General features: G+C 46.7%; 1 protein-coding gene across 1 annotated transcript in view; it reads right to left on the bottom strand.

Moving 5' to 3' along the window:
- NELFA (negative elongation factor complex member A) overlaps positions 1-3,658 on the bottom strand; it is a 28,120-nt gene extending 24,462 nt beyond the window's left edge. Inside the window, exon 1 of the mRNA XM_033213477.1 lies at positions 2,823-3,658. Coding sequence (XP_033069368.1) covers positions 2,823-3,065 — 243 coding nt within the window. The 5' untranslated portion in view covers positions 3,066-3,658. The remainder of the gene's footprint in view (positions 1-2,822) is intronic.
- Between the last annotated feature and the right edge of the window lie 18,737 nt (positions 3,659-22,395).

Below are 22,395 nucleotides of genomic sequence, written 5' to 3' on the forward strand. Positions count from 1 at the left end.
AGTCATTTCAATCAACGTCAGGTGCTGGACTAACTGGACATCCCCACGGAAAGTTAGACTCCCTGCTTCACACAATCAATTCCACACAGACTGAAGATTCAAGTGCAAAAGGCAAAACCGTACAGCTACGCCAAGATAACCCAGGGAGTGTGCCAGGCATGTCCCTTGGGGATACAACAGGCACCAATGATAGTGGGCAGATGAATACACCATCTACATCAAAATTGGGAGTTTCTATTCATCCACGATTCCAGGAAGAGGCTGGGCGCACGGATCACACCTGTCATCCCAACACTATGGGAGGCCACGGCAGGAGGATCACTTAAGGCTAGTTCAAGACCAGCCTGGGCAATATAGTAAGACCCCCCACCATCTTCACACACAAGCACAAAAATTAGCCAGGCGTGGTGGCAGAGCATCTGTTGTACCAGCTAGTACAGAGGTTGAGGAGAGAGGACTGTTTAAGCCCAGGAGTTCAAGGTTAAAGTGAGCTATGATTATACCACTAGACTCCAGCCTGGGTGACAGAGTGAGACGCTGTCTCAAAAAAACAAAAAATAAAAAACAAAAGCCGGTCACAGTGGCTGACGCCTGTAATCCCAGCACTTTGGGAGGCTGAGGTGGGTGGATCACAAGGTCAGGAGATCAAGACCATCCTGGCTAAGACGGTGAAACCCCGTCTCTACTAAAAACACAAAAAATTAGCAGGGTGTCGTGGCGGGCACCTGTAGTCCCAGCTACTTGGGAGGCTGAGGCAGGAGAATGCTGTGAACCTGGGAGGCGGAGCTTGCAGTGAGCAGAGATAGGGCCACTGCACTCCAGCCTGGGGTCAAAACAAAAACAAAAACAAAAAAAAGGATTCCAGGAAGCTAAGTCAAAGGACAACTGGGAGACATCTGTAACTGAGAAAGGACTGACACCTAGCATGCATAATAAATAATAAAAATGACCACTCTTACAAAACAATGTGGAAAAAGGAGAATTTAAAAGCAGATTTTAATATACAATTCTCAAAACAGAAAACCAAGAAGCAGGCTGAGTGCCATGGTTCACACCTGTAATCCCAGCCCTTTAGGAGGCTGAGGCAAGCAGATTGCTTGAGGTCAGGAGTTCAAGACCAGCCTGGGCAGCATGGTGAAACCCTGTATTCCCAGCTACTCAGGAGGCTGAGGTGGGAAGATCACCTGAGCCCAGGAGGTCAAGGCTGCAGTGAGCCATGATTGTGCAGCTGCACTCCAGCCTGGGTGACAGCGCCAGACCTGGTCTTAAACAAAACAAAAAAACAAAAACAAAACACTCTGAAAAATAATTTGGCATAATCCTATGATCCCCACAATTCCACTCCTAGATATTATACCCTAGAGAAATCCCAAGATTCCAAACACCTGATGCAACACATCACAATAATGTAGTAACAAAATTATTTACAACAGCACACAACTGGCCATAAGCTAAATGTGTCACTGTGATAGAATGGATAGTGTTTCGTGCTCATAGGAATACCACAGAGCAGTGAAAATTAAACCAAGTCAGCTGCAACTTGGATGAAACTGTCAAGGTGTCCACCAAAAGGACACATGCACACCACACACAAAATACACTATGATACCATCACATTAAGTCCAAATCAGGCAATCAAGCTGTGCCATTCAGGGGTGCATAAATAACTGCTAACACCGGGGAGATGGCACAGAAATGATTACCTTTCCAAAATGAGGGAGGGAAAAGTAAGAAGGCTGTGACTACCAATGGGAGGCTTCCAAGGAACAGGCATGGTTCTGTATCTCCACCTGTGTGAGGATCACAGGAGTGGCTCACGATGCTATTATCCGGGAAACTGAACAAAAATGCACTTTTCCATACATGTCATATCTCAATCAAAAACAACTACAACATATAAGATAATACACCAGTGGCCGGGAACGTTTAAACCACCATGAGGCTTCAATAGTCTGCAAAACTACTTGGTTTATTTCGCACGGAAAGAGATACAATATAACGTTAAGGAAAAAGAAAACAAACCTCACACACCCACTCATTGGAATGCTGCAAAACGGCGTGCAGAAAAGAGTAAAATGGACACAGAGCGCTCCGGACGGCCGGGGTCTTTGCGAGGTGAGAACAAGAAAATGCAGTCAGCGGACACTGGAACTACTGAGCACAGGCCGCCCCTTCCTCACGTGGGTTTCTCTCGGGACCCCCGCCCTCGCCCAGGTCACCGGGGCTGCGTCCCCGACGGGAGACCCCGCTGGGACCGGCGCACCCCCGCCCCGAAGAGTCGGTCGCTTTGGGACGGTGGGGGATTAGGGTGGTGAGGACCGGGGGCGGGGGAGGTGGGGGCGGGTGAGGATGAGTACCCGGGGGCCCAAGGAGGGGAGTGAGGACCTGGGGGTCGCAGTGAGAACCCGGGGCCCGGCGTGGAGGAGGTTGAGGATCCCAGGGGAGGTGAAAACTTAGGTAGGGGTGAGGACGAAAGGTAGGGAGGTGAGGACTCTAGGGGGGGATTCCCAGGGCGCCAGGAGGTGCGGGGAGGGGGAGCTGAGAACCCAGGGTGGGGATGAGAACTGAGGTGGGAGATGCGGATGGAGGCGGGGGATGAAGACCCAGGGGGAGGTGAGGACTGGAGGGAGGGATCGGGAGGAGCAGGCGTGAGGGCGGGGACGTGAGGGCTGAGGACCCTGGGGAGGCTGACAGTCTGAAGGGGGATGGGAAGGTGGGGGAGGGACCAAGGAGGGTCCGGAGCAGGGGCAGGAGTAGGGTGTGAGGGTCGGAGGTGGGAAGGTTGGGAATCTGGAGGCCGCGGGGCGCCCCGCCTGCCTCACCTCGTCCACCGTGCGGCGCGGGAGGTGCAGCGTCCCGAGTAGCAACTTGAGCTTCACCGCCGAAGAGAGGCCATGGAAGCAGAGACGGATGTTGTCGATGACCGCGGCCGTCAGCAGGGACGCGATGCTGGGCGGCGCCCACAGCTCGTCCGTGGCCCCCAGCTTGTTGTGCAGCCACAGGCCCGTGTCGCTCTCCCGCATGGACGCCATCTTGGGGGAAAGCGCGCGCCGCAGCCCCGGCATCTTATGAAGACACCTACGCGCCCCCGGCTAGGACCCCAACATGGCGGCGCCCGTCGGGCTGCGGGCTGCAGAGGCTGCGTAGGCGGCAGCGCCCCACGAGCGGGGATTCCAACGAGAGCGCTTCTGGGTGGCGGCCACGTCTCCGGGAAGCTCTGTGGCAACGTCGAGAGCCGGAACGACGGGGTGACGCCGAGCAAGAACTATCGGCTTCCGTAACGCATCATGGCGGCGCCCGCGGCCGACTCTCTGAGAGACCGCAAAAGATGATGTCATGAACGGGCGCGCGTATTCGCGGCTTGGGAGCCCGGGATGCGGCCTGGCGTTCGCAGTGCAGGTGTCAAGCGCTGCAGACTCGCGGCTCGCGCGTTGGGGCGGAAGTTCCCGGTGGCGACTGCCCCCACCGTCCGCTCTTCGCTTTCTCCCCGCTTGGGTCTCGGCGCGGACCTGGTCGCCCGTCCCCGCGGGCCCAGTACCTGTACAGAGAGGAGCCGCGGCCCTGCGGAGCGAGCCTGCGGGATCCCAGTCTCCGCGCTGAGCTTCCGTCCCCCGCTGAACCCGCTCTGCCCGTGGCGCGCCGCCAACGGAGCTGCGCTGAGCATGCGGGCCGGAGGGCGCTCGGGGAGTGGTCCCGGGGCACCCGTGACCCCGCAGTGCAGGGAGGCCTCGGCCCTTACTCGGTCTGGAGCCTATGGGCAGGAGCCAGTAGTGAACTTTTTTCAGTTTTACGAGCTTGTCATTAGGTACAAACATGAGTAAAAGTTGAACTTCATTTTATTAAATTCATTTTACTCTTTTGTCTTTTTGACGAGGCCTTCCTATGTTGGCCAGGCTGGTCTCAAACTCCTGGGCTCAAGCGATCCGCCCTCCCGCTTCTGCCTCCCAGAGTGCTGGGGTCACAGGCCAGGGCCGCCTTGCCTGGCTTCTGTATTATAGTATTTTTTTTTTTTTTTTCGAGACGGAGTCTCGCTCTGCCGCCCAGGCTGGAGTGCAGTGACGCGATCTCGGCTCACTGCAAGCTCCGCCTCCCGGGTTCACGCCATTCTCCTGCCTCAGCCTCCCGAGTAGCTGGAACTACAGACGCCCGCCACCTCGCCCGGCTAATTTTTTTGTATTTTTAGTAGAGACGGGGTTTCACTGTGTTAGCCAGGGTGGTCTCGATTTCCCGACCTCGTGATCCGCCCGCCTCGGCCTCCCAAAGTGCTGGGATTACAGGCGTGAGCCACCGCGCCCGGCTGTAGTATCTTTTTTTAAAAGGTCTTGTCCTTATTCTTCCACTGCCATGCGCTTACCGCCGTTCACAGCTGTTGCCACTGGGCAGTGGGAACGCAGGGAGGACAGGGCTCAGCCCAGCTGCTAGCAGTGCCCTGGCCTTGGCGGCTTGAACTTGTCAGTCCTGCGGAAGTCACACGGTGGAAACCCGCAAATGCTAAAGATTAGGGCTGGAGCGGTGGTTTTGTTGACTGCTTAAACTGAAGAAAGTGATAGAGAAAACGTTGATGATGAAGACTAAACTTAAAACTGTGTCATGTCGACAACCATTACATTGCAAATAGCACATAAAATTTAAGAGAATATTTTTTGAATGATTTAAAAGTTAGTATCCAATTCAGCAAAGACAAGTTATTGACTAATGAGTGAAGTTGTGACATCAGTGGGGTGGTGCTGAAAGAAGTTTAATGATTAAGCCGGGCGCAGTGGCTCACGTCTGTGATCCCAGCACTTTGGGAGGCTGTGGTGGGCGGATCACCTGAGGTCGGGAGTTCGAGACCCGCCTGACCAACATGGAGACACCTCGTCTCTACTAAGAATTCAAAATTAGTCGGGCATGCCGACCCATGGCATGCCTGTAATCCCAGCTACTTGGGAGGCTGAGGCAGGGGAATTGCTTGAACCTGTGAGGCGAAGGTTGCAGTGAGTTGAGATCACACCACTGCACTCCAGCCTGGGCGACCAAAAGAAAAACAAAAAAAAGTCCTTATTTTTACTTTAAAGCAATAAATTGTACAACTTCACTGAATTTCTAAAAAAAACCCTAGTGGTATTTTGATTGGATTCCCATTAGGTTTGTAGATTAATTTAGAGAGAACTGACATCTTTATATAGTATATGATCATAGGCTTTCATTTTTCTTTCTTTATGATCTTCAGTAGACATTACTATTTTTCTCCATATGGCTCTTTTTTTTTTTTTTTGAGACAGGGTCTCACTCTTGCCCAGGCTGGAATGCAGTGGCACGATCTCGGCTCAGTACAGCCTCTGCCTCCCAGGCTCAAACGATTCTCATGCCTCAGTCTCTCAAGTAGCTTGGACTGTAAGCATATGCCACCATGCCCAGCTAATTTTTGTGTCTTTCTTTCTTTCTTTTTTGGATACAGAGTCTCGCTGCATTGCCTAGGCTGGAGTGCAGTGGTGCGATCTCGGCTCACTGCAACCTCTGTCTCCCAGGGTCAAGCAATTCTCCTGCCTCACTTTCCCTAGTAGCCTCCGCCTCCCAGGTTCCAGTGATTCTCATGGCTCAGCCTCCCTAGTAGCTGGGATTACAGGCACGCACCACCACGCCTGGCTGATTTTTGTATTTTCAGTAGAGACGGGGTTTCACCATGTTGGCCAGGCTGGTCTTGAACTCCTGATCTCAGATCTGCCCACCTCGGCCTCCCAAAGTGTTGGGATCACAGATGTGAGCCACAGCACCCAGCCTATTTTTGTGGTTTTGTTTGTTTTTTTAGTAGAGATGGGGTTTTGCCATATTGACCAGGCTGGTCTCGAACTCCTGGCCTTGAGTGATCTCCTTGCCTTGGCCTCCCAAAGTGCTGAGATTATAGGAATGAGCCACCATGCCTGGACAGTTCTTTCTTACTTATTTATTTTTTTAGAGATAGCATCTCACTCTTGCCTAGGCTGGGGTGCAGTGCTGCAGTCTTGGCTCACTGCAGCCTCCTAACTGAGACTACAGGCATGTGCCACCATGCCCACTAGCTTTTGAAATTTTTGCAGAGATGAAGTCTCACTTTGTAGAGATGAAGTGTCAAACTCCTTGGCCTCGAGCAATCCTCCCGCCTTGGCCTGCCAAAGAGCTGGGATAACAGATGTGCACCACTGCCCCAGGCCTCATACAGCTCCTAATCATTTCACTACCTTAATGCAGATGCCTTAGTGTATTTCATGCTCTTATGAATGATATCCTAGATTCTGTTTTCCAGTTGGTGATTGTGAATACGAGGAACACTATTTTTTAAGTTGGACATACATCCAGCAACCTTTATGGACTCCTATATTTATTCTAATAGTTGTGGGTTGATTTAGTTGGTTATTCTGAATATTTCATTTACAAACAATGATCGTTCTGTCTTCCATGTATATTTATACTTTTCCTTTATTCTTTTTTTGGTATTGGCCAAAGATTCAAGTCCTATTGAACATTAGCAGGGCAGTGAGAATCCTGTTGTCTTGCTTCCAGTCATAAAGGTATATGTCCAATTTTTTTTTTTTTTAACAAGACAGGGTCTTGCTATATTGCCCAGGCTGGTCTCAGACTCTTGGGCTCAAGAGTTCCTCCCGCCTCTGCCTCCCAAAGTGCTGAACCAGCACACCTGGCCCATGTCTGAATTTTATCCATGAAATAATATAGGTTATTAGCGGATCACCTTTGTCCACTTAAGGAAGTTTTCTTGTGTCCTTTATTTTCCAGAGTTTTCACCCTAACAGTGTTTCTCTTTAAGAAAAATGAGCTGGCCGGGCGCGGTGGCTCAAGTCTGTAATCCCAGCACTTTGGGAGGCCGAGACGGGCGGATCACGAGGTCAGGAGATCGTAGACCATCCTGGCTAAGACGGTGAAACCCCGTCTCTACTAAAAAATACAAAAAACTAGCAGGGCGAGGTGGCAGGTGCCTGTAGTCCCAGCTACTCGGGAGGCTGAGGCAGGAGAATGGCGGGAACCCGGGAGGCGGAGCTTGCAGTGAGCTGAGATCCGGCCACTGCACTCCAGCCTGGGCAACAGAGCGAGACTCCGTCTCAAAAAAAAAAAAAAAAAAAAAAAAAAAAGAAAAATGAGCTTTTCCGCATCTGTTGAGAAAATCTCACGCTACCCTTCCTCTAGGCTATGAATGTGGCTCCCAAGGTCGTGATAGGATCTCTGATGTTCAACCGTCCCTGTGCGCCTCAGAAGAGCCTTACTCGTCAAGACAAATTATCTTTCAGGGCCAGGGCCAGGGCCTGAGCAAGGGGAGAGAGCTGAGGGAGGCTTCACGGGGGTGGAAACACTCAGCCATCACAACAAATGGTATTTGAATGCAACGTTTTACAAACTGAAAATCAATGCCAAGAAAAATCAATGATAAACAAAATACTGAAATTTTAAATAAAGACAGATAGTAACAGTGCCATGTCAAGCCATATTGGAGCTGAGGCAAGAAAACCAATCAGTAATACTGATGCTGCCTTCATTTAAAATTTTATATTTTGTTCACCATAGTTTTTTTGCATGAGTTTGGACTCTTTAAGGTAGTGCATTAAAATATTTTTTCTTTTAAATTATTTTCCTTTTGTAGGAGCTACTCTATTAACTGGAAAATATTTATCTTAATAACTGAGTATTTTGGAACCTCCTGAATTTTTGGCCCAAAACAAGTGCTTCACATACTTCACCCTAATCCCAGCCCTGTTTCTCTTAACTCGCTGTGAATTTCTTTAAAATGTGCACCTCTGATTATAAGTGAATCGTCCTATAATTTTGTTTGTATATATTCTTTTTTATCTAGATTGGGAATTAGGGCTTTGTAGCCTTTTATTTATTTATTTATGTATTTTTCTTTTTTTTTTTTTCAGACGGAGTCTTGCTCTGTCGCCCAGGCTGGAGTGCAGTGGCTTATTTTTTAAGGCGCCCTAGATCAAATTTAAAAAGTTCCCTTCTATTCCTAATTTGCTACAGGTTTTTAAAAATCACGACCAAACATTTAATTTTATCAAATGTTCTTATAAAATGTTTTGTTGTGCATATATTGAGATGATTGTATGAATTTTTTCACCTTTATTTTGTAAACGTGATGAATTACATTGATGGCATTTCAAATTACATAAACCTTAACTTTCCTGGAATAAGCCCAACTCGGACTAGGTTGTTCTTTTTCACATGTTGCTCGATTTCGCTTGTTAGTATTTTATCTAGTCTATTCATGCTTTGTTCATGGGTGAGAAGAGCCTTTGCAGTGTTGGGTTAAGTTTATGCAGCCTCATGCAGTGAGTGGATCCCTTTTCTTACCTTCCCTGGGAGAAGCCCTCTAGGTCAGCACCACACCAGCAGCCAGTCCTAATGGGCTGCCAGGACGGCTCCTGGAAGCTGGGGAAAAAATGATGACATAGAAAATGAGATTGAAGGGCGGGCGCAGTGGTTCACGCCTGGAATCCCAGCACGTTTGGAGGCCGAGGTCAAGAGATCAACACCATCCTGGCCAACATGATGAAACCCCGTCTCTACTAAAAATACCAAAATTAACTGGGCGTGGTGGTACATGCCTGTAATCCCAGCTACTCAGGAGGCTGAGGCAGGAGAATCTCTTGAACCCGGGAGGTGGAGGTTGTGATGACCTGAGATCGTGCCATTGCATTCCAGCCTGGGCAACAAGAGTGAGACTCCATCTCAAAAAAGAAAAAAAAAAAAAAAGGTGGAAAAGACAGAGAGGTCTTGGCAGAATATTGAGGACAGGATGAGAATTGAGACCACCTGTGTCCACTTCACTCTTGGGACTCAAGAGCTGCGATCACCTGTGTCAACCTGATTTTATTATTATTTCCAGAAAACTCTTTCCAGGAAGATAAAACTAAATCAGTCAATCACTGTCTGCTTCAGGAAAATCTTGCAGGCCAATGTATCCTGGCACATAGTTTACCAATCTGAGAACCAGCTCACTCATCAGAACTTCCGTCTGGCTGTGTATCTCTGTCCTGCACTGTTGGCTCATCAGAACTTCCGTCTGGCTGTGTATCTCTGTCCTGCACTGTTGGGCCATGAGCTTTGTCCTAGCCCAGCGAGTCCTTGCATTGAAAGACAGACCAACAACCATCTGAGCCCAGATTCTAAAATCCTATGAGGCCAGGCGCACTTTGGGAGGCTGAGGTGGGAGGATTGCTTGAGCCCAGGAGTTAGAGACCAACCTGGGCAACAGAGCAAGACTCTGTCTCTACGAAACACTAAAAAATGAGCCGGATGTAGTGGAGCACACCTGTAGTCCCAGCTACTTGGGAGGTTGACAGGGGAGGATTGCTTAAGCCCAGGAGGTTGAGGCTGCAGTGAGCTGCGGTTACACCTCTGCAATCTAGCCTGGGAAACAGAGCAAGACCCTGTCTCTAAAAATAAACACGTTTCCTGGGAGTCACTGCTGAGTTGTTGGCAGTGAATGGTACTAAATGTTCCCATGGGATTCAGCTGAGACGGCCTCCCCAGGATGGCCTGAGACTTGTGACAGGAACCAGCACTCTCCTCGTGAGCCTCTGGTTTCCTTTTGTGAAAGCTCCTTGTGTTCTAGGGTTGAGAAAGCCTTCTTACGTGTGCTTTGATTATACGATGAGATGAAGATTTTGATCCTTGTGGAAACTACTTTGCTGCTAACAACAATGTGTTTGTCTGCCTGTCCTTGTCACCTTCTGTTGTGAAGAGCTCTTTGGGAAGAGGATGAACTAACATAGGTCTGAATGTCCCTGTCTCAAGGGCACCAAGGGCCAGTGAGTTCCGGTCTTGTGAATCCACTGTTGTGATCTAACAAACGAAATCCTCATCTGCACCTTCTTCAGTTTTGCCTTGTTTTCAGAAAGATCCTCTGCTCACGCCTGTCCTCCCGGGGAGACCCTTAGGTCAGCACTCCCTTCAGTGGAGGGTTCGCGGCCCCAGGTGAAGGAGCTCTTGCCAGCGTGTGTGGTGGCTGGAGTCCTGCCCTCAGAAGGGGTTTCTGCTCCCGGGTGGGCGTGCTCCCACTGTGACCTCAGTGCTCCCCTTCCTGAATGGTGCCCTTCCCTCAAAGACCACTTCGGAGCTGGGCACGGTGGCTCACGCCTGTGATCCCAGCACTTTGAGAGGCCGAGGCGGACGGATCACGAGGTCAGGAGATCAAGACCATCCTGGCTAACACAGTGAAACCCCATCTCTGCTAAAATTACAAAAAATTAGCCGGGTGTGGTGGCGGGCGCCTGTAGTCCCAGCTACTCGGGAGGCTGAGGCGGGAGAATGGCGTGAACCCAGGAGGCAGAGCTTGCAATGAGCCGAGATCACACCTCTGCACTCCAGCCTGGGTGACAGAGTGAGACTCCATCTCAAAAAAACAAAAAACAAACAAACAAAACCACAAAAAGCACTTCGGGTTGCAGTGGCCACTGTGAATAATTTTTGTACATCATTCTCAAATTGTGTATTTGAAGGGCTTAGAGTGAAAAAGAGAGAAATTCACAAACACCAAATGATCTTTCGTTCCTTTGCGTTTTGTCATTAGTAGGAGGAAGCTTCCTAAAGAAAGATTGAAAAATTAATTCCTAAAGGATTCCTTGATCAAAGCAAATAAAAATGGGAAAACGTAAAACTCTTTTAGATCCCTCAAATTGCACCGTGAACTTTATGACCTTTATTTCACTCTTGCTACAAGCTCCTCCACTGTCCCACCCCTCTATCTTTTCTTTATTTTTTTAGAGGTAGGGTCTTGTTATGTTGCCCAGGCTGTTCTTGAACTCGTGAGCTCAGGTGATCTTCCCAGCTCAGCCTTCAAGTGGCTGGAGCCGAGGCCCACACCACCATTCCTGGCTATCTTTCAAAAATTAATTTTAATTTTAATTTTTGTAGAGATGGGGTCCCCTTGTGTTGCTCAGGCTGGGATGCCCATCGTTTGAATTCATGTCCTTTCTCTTCTGTTTGGCCAGAAACCCCTGAGGCTCGACTGCCTCTTAAAGGCAAATCATCTGAGAAACAGGCAAGCCCCTTCTCTCTCTCTCTCCCCTTCCTTCCTGCCTGCCTGCCTTCCTTCCTTTCTTCCCTCCTTCCCTCCTTCCTTCTTTCTTTCTCTTTCTTTCTTTCTTTGTTCCTTTCTCTCTCCTTCCTTCCTCCCTCCCTCCCTCTCTCTCTCTCTTTCTTTCTTTCTTTCCATAATTTCTCTTTCTCTCTCCTTCCTTCCTTCCCTCCCTCTTTCTTTCTTTCTTTATTTCTTTTTCTTTCTTCCTTCCTTCCTTCCTTCCTTCCTTTCTTTTCCTCTCTCTCTCTCCTTCCTTCCTTCCCTCCCTCTCTCTCTCTCTCTCTTTGTTTCTTTCTTTCCATAATTTCTCTTTCTTTCCCCTTCCTTCCTTCCTTCCTTCCTTCCTTCCTTCCTTCCTTCCTTCCTTCCTTCCTTCCTTTTTTCTTTCTTTATTTTTCTTGAGATGGAGTCTCACTCTGTCACCCAGGCTGGAGTGCAGTGGCACAATCTCAGCTCACTGCATCCTCCACCTCCCAGGTTCAAGCGATTCTGTCTCAGCCTCCCGAGTAGCTGAGATTGCAGGCGAGTGTGACCATGCCTGGCTAATTTTTGTATTTTTAGTAGAGACGGAGTTTCACCATGTTGGACAGGCTGGTCTCAAACTCCTGGGCTCAAGTGATCTACCTGCTTCAGCCTCCCAAAGTGCTGGGTTTACAGGTGTGAGCCACTAGGACCGGCCTGGCTAATTTTTAAAATAACAGCTTTATTAAGGAATAATTTATATATTAAAAATTTACCCTTTTGGAAGTCCAAGCCACAGCAGTCAGGCAAGAGAAAGAAGTAAAAGGCATGCACATAGGAAAAAAAGTCAAACTATCTCTGTGGGGCAAAGAAAGAGAGATCAGATCGTTACAGTGTCTATGTAGAAAAGGAAGATAAAAGAAACTCCAGTTTGATCTGTACTAAGAAAAATTGTTTGTGCTTTGAGATGCTGTTCACCTGTAACTTTGGCCCCAACCGTGTGCTCACAGAAACATGTGCTGTACTGAACCAAGGTTTGATGGACTTAGGGCTGTGCAGGATGTGCCTTGTTAACAGTATGTTTGCAGGCAGTGTGCCTGGTAAAAGTCATCGCCATTCTCCTTTCTCTTAACCAGGGACACAATGCACTGTGGAAAGCTGCAGGGACCTCTGCCCAAGAAAGCCTGGGTATTGTCCCAGGTTTCCCCCAACTGAGACAGCCCGAGATATGGCCTCGTGGGAAAGGAAAGACCTTACCATCCCCCAGCCTGACACCCGTAAAGGGTCTGTGCTGAGGAGTGAAAGAGGGAGGCTTCTTTGCAGCTGAGATAAGAGGAAGGCTTGTGTCTCCTGCTCGTCCCTGGGAATGGAATGTCTTGGTGTAAAGCTGACCATTCCCAATCGTTCTATTCTGAGATAGGAGAAAACCGCCCTGTGGCTGGAGGTGAGATATGCTGGCAGTGATACTGCTCTGTTGCTCTTTGCTACACTGAGATGTTTGGGTAAAGAGAAACATAAATCTAGCCTACGTGCACATCCAGACACAGTGCCTTTCCTTGAACTTATTCATGACACAGATTCCTTTGTTCACATGTTTCCCTGCTGACCTTCTCTCCACCTGTTGCCCTGCTACACTCCCCTCGCCAAGATAGTAAAAATAATGATCAATAAATACTGAGGGAACTCAGAGGCTGGTGCCAGTGCAGGTCCTCTGTATGCTGAGCGCCAGTCCCCTGGGCCCACTGTTCTTTCTCTCTACTTTGTCTCTGTGTCTTATTTCTTTTCTCAGTCTCTCGTCCCGCCTGACGAGAAATACCCACAGGTGTGGAGGGGCTGTCCCCCTTCAATCTCTCTTTGCTGATGCTCTGATTCTATACCTAGAAAACCCTGAACTCCACCAAAAGGCTCCTGTACTGTAATGACTGCAGTAAAGTTTCAAGATACAAAATCAACATTCAAAAGTCATCAGTATTTCTTTTCTTTTCTTTTCTTTTTTTTTTTTTGAGACAGAGTCTTGCTCTGTCACCAGGCTGGAGTGCAGTGGCATGATCTTGGTGCACTGCAACCTCCACCTCCTGGGTTCAAATGATTCTCCTGCCTCAGGCTCCCAAGTAGCTGGGACTACAGGTGCGTGCCACCATGCCCAGCTAATTTTTGTATTTTTAGTAGAGACATGTTTCACCATGTTGGCCAGGATGGTCTCAATCTCTTGACCTCGTGATCTGCCCGCCTCAGCCTCCCAAAGTGCTGGGATTACAGGCATGAGCCACAGCGCCCGGCCAGTCAGCAGCATTTGTATAAACCAATAGTGTCTAAACGGAGAGCCGAATCAAGAATTCTATCCCATTTACAATAGCCACACACAAAAATAAAATACCTAGGAATACGTCTAACCAGGGAGGTGAAAGATATCGATAAGGAAAGTTACAAAACACTGCTGAAAGAAATCATAGATGACACAAACAAATGGAAAAAATATCCTATGTTCATGGATTGGAAGAATCAATATTGTTACAATGGCCATACTGGGCTGGGCACAGTGGCTCACACCTGTAGTCCTAGCACTTTGGGAGGCCAAGGAAGGCCTGATCTTTGATAAAGTCAACAAAAATAAGCAATGGGGTAAGGACTCCCTATTCAATAAATGGTGCTAGGAAAACTGGCTAACTACGTGCAGAAGAATAAAACTGGACCCCTACCTTTCACCTTATAAAAAAACTAAAGATGGATTAAAGATTTAAATGTAAGACCACAAACTAGAAGAATCCTAGAAGAAAACCTAGGAAACACCATTCTGGACATCAGTCTTGGGAAATAATGTATTACTAAGTCCTCAAAAGCAATTGTAACAACAACAACAACAAAAATTGATGAGTAGGACCTAGTTACACTGGAGAGTTTATGGACAGCAAAAGAAACCACCACAGAGTAAACAGACGGCTTACAGAATGGCAGCAAATATTCTCAAAATATCCCAGTGGGCTGGGCGCGGTGGCTCAAGCCTGTAATCCCAGCACTTTGGGAGGCCGAGACGGGCGGATCACGAGGTCAGGAGATCGAGACCATCCTGGCTAACGCGGTGAAACCCCGTCTCTACTAAAATATACAAAAAACTAGCTGGGCAAGGTGGTGGGCGCCTGTAGTCCCAGGTACACGGGAGGCTGAGGCAGGAGGATGGCGTGAACCCAGGAGGCGGAGCTTGCAGTGAGCTGAGATCCGGCCACTGCACTCCGGCCTGGGCAACAGAGTGAGACTCCGTCTAAAAAAAAAAAAAAGAAAAAAAAATCCCAATGAAGGTGTAATATCCAGAATCTATACGGATTTGGTTCAGAAGACAGGAGGGTTTGGCAGCCTTATTGCCACATTTTCTTGACGTGGAAGTGTTGTAATCTGGAAGACACAAATTTACTAAGTGGTTAAACAAGCAAGGGCCAAAAATTCCCAGTAATGAGATACCTACCAAGGGTCCTAGGTGAGGTAAAAAACAGGTGAGACTTGGGAGGGCGTTTTTGACAATTGACCAGATATAGCTGAGTCCATGCCCTGGTCATGTCTACGTAACCGGGGAGCTTGCTCATAAATCTTTTGATTGTTAACATTGTTATGCCCAGAGTTGTTAATATACATGCAGCAGGTTTTGTTAATAGCCGTACAGACTCCACCTTGTTCAGCTAGTAAATAATTCCACACTAGTCTGTTATCAAGGATTATATTTGCCGTACAGTCTAGGGACTCTTAAATTCCCTTTCGTGCCTGACCTGTGTTGGTGGCTAATGATTCCAGGGTTTGAGTCGAATTCTTTAGGGTTGACTCGTGGTAGGCAAAGTCACTTCACGGGGCTAAGATTGTCCTATTACTACCCTGATTCCTCCCAGAATTAATCCTATTGCTCATTATCTTCTGATGCTCTTAGGTCTTATGGGGTTACAGACGTGACCCCGGGAGGGGCAAGGATGGTCAACATACATCCACTCCTGTTTCAAGATTTTGATATGTAAGGGAAAGCTACTTCTAAAACAACAGGTGGGCTCCCTGGGGAGCTGAGAGCTGGGTGCTGGGAGTGATCACGGGGTGGCCTTCTTCCCACTTGTGGCCACAAACAAAAATGAACCCAGTTGGGACACAAAGAGAGGGCCTGTGGGACGTGATATGTATCCTCTGCTGCCAAGTTGGGTCTATAGAGATATTCCCTGCTCCAATGTGGGTGTTGAACAACCTTTGTTTTCCAGGAGAGGGTGGTACTCCCACCTTCCCAGATTAGACAGTTGTTTTTCCCCCTCTATGTTCTGATCTGGGAGAAGGCACCATAGATGATTTCCTCACTCGCAAGTGGGATCTGATTTACTTCACTGCAGCCTTGAGAACCTGGCAACATGTTGCGTCAGGGCCTCGCAGGGAAGCTTCTGCTTCTGTGTTAATACAAGAGTGAGCACAAAAGACAGCCGTTAGCACACTGGAGATATAGACAGCCAGCTTTCTGGGCCCAAGTAATAGTGGTGGGGAGTGGGGTACAGGAGTAGGGGGATGAGGTTCAGGTGAAATCCGTTAAGTGGAGGAGAGTTCCACCTAACAAGTAGGGGTCTGGGTACTTTGGGATCACTATGGTTAGGAAGTCTGGGGAGATGGCTGTGAGATTTTCCAGATAGGCCAGAAGATGGAACTCTCTGTCCTGGGGATGTTGATGACAAACCCAGCAACCATAAAGATGGTTCCCTGATGCTGTAATTTTTGAAATATTTACTGTATCATTCTGTTCCCACTCACAGTGGATCAGTGTGATTGGGAGGGCAGGCAGGATAAACAGTGGCAGCATGGTGTCCAGTTAGGCCTTAGAGTGGCCTCTACACCCAACAAGGACAAAAGAGGTATTTCCCAGTGGGAGGCAGCTGGCCAGAGTGATAGAAAAGAAGTATTAGAGGAAAAAAAGAAAAATTAAAACTCCTGTTCCCACCCATAGCTAGTGTGCCTGGCTCGTGTAGTGGCCAGACCCTGTGCTTGCTTGTTCACGCACCCCTCACCACTCTTTGCCTGGCTCACCCTTGGCAGACCTGGGATCCAGGCTAGTAGGATAAGCCAAGCACAGTTTGCCAGGCCAAGTGGGCAGAATGAGCCCAGTGGGCCCGAGCAAAACTCGAGAAAAGGTGCCACTGGCCACAGAGGTTTCCAGTTGGTGAAGTGACACCCCAAGGATCCTGTGACAAACCCATATCACTATGCCCCCGGCCCTCCCAAATCCCATGTCCTCCTCACACCTCAAAACACAACCATGCCTTCCCAACGGTCCCCCAAAGTCTTAACTCAAAAGTCCAAGTCCAAACTCTCATCTGAGACAAGGCAAGTTCCTTTCACCTATGAGCCTGTAAAATAAAAAGCAATTTAGTTACTTCCAAGATACAATGGGGATATAGGCATTGGGTAAATACTCCTGTTTCAAAAGGGAGAAATTGGCCAAAACAAAGGGGCTAAGGCCCCCTGCAAGTCTGAAACCTAGCAGGGCAGTCATTAAATCTTAAAGCTCCAAAATAATCTCTTTTGACTCCATGCCTCACTCCCAGGGTATGCTGATGCAAGGGGTGGACTCCCAAGGCCTTCGGCAGCTCTGTCCCTGTGATTCTGCAGGGTACAGCCCCCATGGCTGCTGTCACAGGCTGGTGTTGAGTGCCTGCAGTATTTTCAGGTGCACAATGGAAGCTGTCAGTGGATCTACAATTCTGGGGTCTGGAGGATGGTGACCGTCTTCTCACAGCTCCACTAGGCAGTGCTGCAGTGGGAACTCTGTGTGGGGGATCCAACCCCACATTTCACCTACACACTGCTCTAGTAGAGGTTCTGCATGAGGGCTCTGCCCCTGCAGCAGACTTCTGCCTGGACATCCAGGTGTTTCTGTACATCCTCTGATACCTAGGTGGAGGCTCCCAAGCCTCAACTCTTGCCCTCTATGCACCTGCAGCCTTAACACTACATGGACCTTGGTGGCTTCTGGCTTGCACTCTCTGGAGCAGCAGCCTGAGATGTATCTTGGCCCATTATAGCCATAGCTGGGGCTGGAGTGGCTGGGATGCAGGGTGCTGTGTCCTGAGGCTGCACAGAGCAGTGGGGCCCTGGGTCTGGCCGACAAAACCATTTTTCCCTTCTAGGCCTCCAGACCTGTGATGGGAGGGGCTACCATAAGGATCTCTAAATGTTTTGGAGACATATTCTCTATTTTCCTGACTATTAACATTCGGCTCTTCTTTGTCTCGCTCTGTTGCCCGGACTGGAGTGCAGTGGCCGGATCTCAGCTCACTGCAAGCTCCGCCTCCCGGGTTCACGCCATTCTCCTGCCTCAGCCTCCCGAGTAGCTGGGACTACAGGCGCCCGCCATCTCGCCCGGCTAGTTTTTGTATTTTTAGTAGAGACGGGGTTTCACCGTGTTAGCCAGGATGGTCTCGATCTCCTGACCTCGTGATCCGCCCGTCTCGGCCTCCCAAAGTGCTGGGACCACAGGCTTGAGCCACCGCGCCCGGCCTCGGCTCTTCTTATGCAAATTTTTGCAGCAGGCTTGCTTTAATTCCTCCCCCAGAAAATGGGTTTTTCTTTTCTTTCACAAGGTCAGGCTGCAAATTTTCCAAACTTTTATGCTCTGCTTCCCTTTTTTTTCTTTTTATTTTATTTTAGGTTCTGGGGTACATGTGCATGTTTGTTGCATAAGTAAATGTGTGCCATGGTGGTTTGCTGCACCTATCAACCCATCATCTAGGTATCAAGCCCAGCATGCATTAGCTATTTTTCCTGATGCTCTCCCCTGTTTCCTCCCCCAAAAGGCCCCAGTGTGTGTTTTTCTCCTTCCTATGTCCATGTGCTCTCATTGTTTGGCTCCCACTTATAAGTGAGAACATGCGGTGCTTGGTTTTTGTTCATGCGTTAGTTTGCTGAGGATAGTGGCTTCCGGCTTCATCCACATCCCTGCAAATGACATGATCTCATTCGTTTTTATGACTGCATAATATTTCATGGTGTACATGTACCACATTTTCTTTATCAAGTATATCATTGATGGGCATTTGGGTTGATTCCATGTCTTTGCTATTGTGAATAGTGCTGCAATGAACATACATGTGCATGTATCTTTAAAATAGAATGATTTATATTCCTTTGGGTATATACCCAGTAATGGGATTGCTGGGTCAAATGGTATTTCCCATTCTAAATCTTTGAGGAATCGCCATACTGTCTTCCACAATGGTTGAACTAATTTACATTCCCACCAACAGTGTAAAAGTGTTCCCATTTCTCTGCAACCTTGCCAGTGTCTGTTTTTTGTTGACTTTTTAATAATCACCATTCTGACTAGCATGAAATGGTATCCATTGTGGTTTTGATTTGCATTTCTGTGATGATCAGTGATATTGAGTTTTTTTTCATGTTTGTTGGTTGCATGTATGTCTTCTTTTGAGAGGTGTCTGTTCATCTTCTTTGCCCACTTCTTAATGGGTTTTTTTTGTTTTAGTTTTCTTGTAAATTTGCTTAAGTGATATTAGACTTTTGTCAGACTGATAGATTGCAAAAATTTTCTGCCATTCTGTAGATTGTCTGCTTGCGCTGATGATAGTTTCTTTCATTGTGCAGAAGCTCTTCAGTTTGATTAGATCCCATTTGTCAATTTTTCCTTTTGTTGTAATTGCTTTTGGTGATTTCATCATAAAATCTTTGCCCAAGCCTATGTCCTGAATGGTATTGCCTAGATTTCCTTCTAGGGTTTTTATAGTTTGGGTCTTATTTTGAGTCTTAAATCCATCTTGAGTTAATTTTTATATAAGGTGTAAGGAAGGATCCAGTTTCAATTTCTGCATATGTCTACCCAGTTCTCCCAGCACCATTTATTAAATAGGAAATCCTTTCCCCATTGTTTGTTTCTGTCAGGTTTGTCAAAGATCAGATGGTTGTAGATGTGCAGTTTTATTTCTGAGTTTTCTATTCTATTCCATTGGTCCATGTGCCTGTTTTTGTACCAGTGCCATGCTGTTTTGGTTACTGTAGCCTTGTAGAATAGTTTGAAGTTGGGTAGTGAGATGCCTCCAGCTTTGTTCTCTTTGCTTAGAATTGTCCTGGCTATACAAGTTCTTTTATGGTTCCACATGAATTTTAAAATAGTTTTTTCTAATTCTGTGAGGAATGTCAATGGTAGTTTAATGGGAATAGCATGAAATATATAAATTGCTTTGGGCAGTATGGCCATTTTCATGATATTGATTCTTCTTATCCATGAACATAAAATGTTTTTACATCTGTTTGTGTCCTCTCTGATTTCTTTGAGCAGTGGTTTGTAGTTCTCCTTGAAGAGGTCCTTCACATCCCTTGTTAGTTGTATTCCTAGGTATTTTATTCTCTTTGAAGCAATTGTAAATGGAAATTCATTCATGATTTGGCTCTCTGCTTGTCTGTTGTTGGTGTATAAGAATGCTTATGATTTATGCATGTTGATTTTGTATCCGGAGACTTTGCTGAAGTTGTTCATCAGCTTAAGAAGCTTTAGAGCTGAATCGATGGGGTTTTCCAGATATAGGATCATGTCATTTGCAAACAAAACAATTTGACTTCCTCTCTTTCTATTTGAATACCCTTTATTTCTTTCTCTTGCCTGATTGCCCTGGCCAGAACTTCCAATACTATGTTGAATAAGAGTGATGAGAGAGGGCATCCTTGTCTTGTGCCAGTTTTCAAGGGGAATGCTTCCAGGTTTTGCCCATTCAGTATGATATTGGCTGTGGGTTTGTCATAAACAGCTCTTATTATTTTGAGGTATGTTCCTTCAATATCTAGTTTATTACGTTTTTTACATGAAGGGATGTTGAATTTTATTGAAGGCCTTTTCTGTATCTATTGAGATAATCATGTGATTTTTGTCTTTAGTTCTGTTTATGTGATGAATTACATTTATTGACTTGTGTATGTTGAACCAGCTTTGCATCCCGGAGATGAAGCCGACTTGATCATGGTGGATAAGCTTTTTGATGTGCTGCCAGATTTGGTTTGCCAGTATTTTATTGAGGGTATTTGCATTGATGTTCATCAGGGATGTTGTCCTGAAGTTTTCTTCTTTTGTTGTATCTCTGCCAGGTTTTGGTATCAGTATGATGCTGGCCCCATAAAATTAGTTAGGGAGGAGTCCCTCCCTTTCCATTGTTTGTAATAGTTTCAGAAAAAATGGTACCAGCTCCTCTTTATACCTCTGGTAGAATTCAGCTGTGAATCCACCTGGTCCTGGGCTTTTTTGGTGGGTAGACTATTTATTTATTTATTTGAGACAGAGTTTTACCCTTGTTGTCCAGGCTGGAGTGCAATGGCACAATCTCGGCTCACTGCAACCTTTGCCTCCCACGTTCAAACGATTCTCCTGCCTCAGCCTCCCAAGTAGCTGCGATTACAGGCACCCACCACCGCGCCCAGCTACTTTTTGTGTTTTTGGTAGAGATGGGGTTTCACCATGTTGGCCAGGCTGGTCTCGAACTCCTGACCTTGTGATCTGCCTGCCTCAGCCTCCTAAAGTGCTGGGATTACAGGTGTGAGGCACTGTTCCCAGCCAGCAGGGTATTTATTACTGCCTCAATTTCAGAACTTGTTATTGGTCTATTCAGGGATTCAACTTCTTCCTGGTTCAGTCTTGGGAGGGTGTATGTGTTCAGGAATTTATCCATTTCTTCTAGATTTTATAGTTTATTTGCATATAGGTGTTGATAGTATTCTCTGATGGTTGTATTTCTGTGGGGTCAGTGGTAGTATCCCCTTATCATTTCTGATTGTGTTTACTTAAATCTTTTCTCTTTTCTTCTTTATTAGTCTAGTTAGCAGTCTATTTTATTGATTAAAAAAACCCAGCTCCTGGATTCGTTGATATTTTGAAGGGTTTTCCATGTCTCTATCTCCTTTAGTTCCATTCTGAGCTTGGTTATTTCTTGTCTTCTGCTAGCTCTGAGGTTTGTTTGCTCTTGATTCTTTAGTTCTTCTAGTTGTGATGTTAGTATGTCGATTTGAAATCTTTCTCAGTTTTTGATGTGGTAATTTAGTGCTATAACTTTCCCTCCTAACACTGCTTTAGCTGCATCCCAGAGATTCTGGTAAGTTGTCTCTTTGTTCTCATTAGTTTCAAAGAACTTCTTGATTTTTGCCTTAATTTCATTATTTGCCCAGAAGTCATTCAGGAGTAGGTTGTTCAATTTCCATGTAGTTGCATAGTTTTGAGTGAATTTCTTAATCTTGAGCTCTAATTTGATTATGTTGTGGTCTGAGAGACTGTTACGATTTCCTTTCTTTTGCATTTGCTGAGGGGTATTTTACTTCCAATTATATGATCAATTTTAGACTAAGTTCCATGTGGCACCAAGAAAAATGTATGTTCTGTTTTTTGTGGGGTGGAGAGTTCTGTAGGTATCTACCAGGTCCACTTGATTCAGAGCTGAGTTCAAGTCCTGAATATCTTTGTTAATTTTCTGTCTTGATGATCTGTCTAATATTGACAGTGGGGTATTAAAGTATTCTACTATTATTGTGTGAGTGTCTAAGTCTCTTTGTAGGTCTTTAAGAATGTACTGCTGGGTGTGGTGGCTCACACCTGTAATCCCAGCACTTTAGGAGGCCGAGGCGGGTGGATCACGAAGTCAAGAGATTGAGACCATCCTGGCCAACATGGTGAAACCCCATATCTACTAAACATATAAAAATTAGCCAGGCGTGGTGGTGCGCACTGTAGTCCCAGCTACTTGGGAGGCTGAGGCAGGAGAATTGCTTGAACCAGGAGGCAGAGGTTGCAGTGAGCCAAGATTGCACCACTGCACTCCAGCCTGGGTGACAGAGCAAGCCTCTGTCTCAAAAAAGAAAAAAAAAGGAAGAAAAAAACCCCACAAACAAACAAACCAAAAAACGTGTTTTATGAATCTGGGTGCTCCTGTATTGGGTGCATATATATTTAGAATAGTTAGGTCGTTTTGTCGAATTGAACCCTTCACCGTTATATAAGGCCCTTCTTTGTCTTTTTTGACCTGTGTTGTTTTAAAGTCTATTTTGTCAGAAACTAGGATTGCAACTTCTGCTTTTTTCTGCTTTCCATTTGCTTGGTAAATACTCCTCCATCCCTTTGTTTCTAGCCTATGTGTGTCTTTGCATATGAGTTGTGACTCCTGAATACAGCACACTGATGGGTCTGGTCTTTTTGTCTAGCTTGCCATTCTGTGTCTTTCAATTGGAGCATTTAGCCCATTTACATTTAAGGTTAATATTGGCATGTGTGAATTTGATCCTGTCATCATGATGCCGGCTGGTTAATTTTGCAGACTTGTCAATGTAGTTGCTCATAGGGTCATTGGTCTGTGTACTTCAGTGTGTTTTTATGGTGGCTGCTAACA

The sequence above is a fragment of the Trachypithecus francoisi genome, unplaced genomic scaffold (assembly GCF_009764315.1).
Source record: "Trachypithecus francoisi isolate TF-2019V2 unplaced genomic scaffold, Tfra_2.0 Lachesis_group1, whole genome shotgun sequence".
NCBI lineage: Eukaryota > Metazoa > Chordata > Mammalia > Primates > Cercopithecidae > Trachypithecus > Trachypithecus francoisi.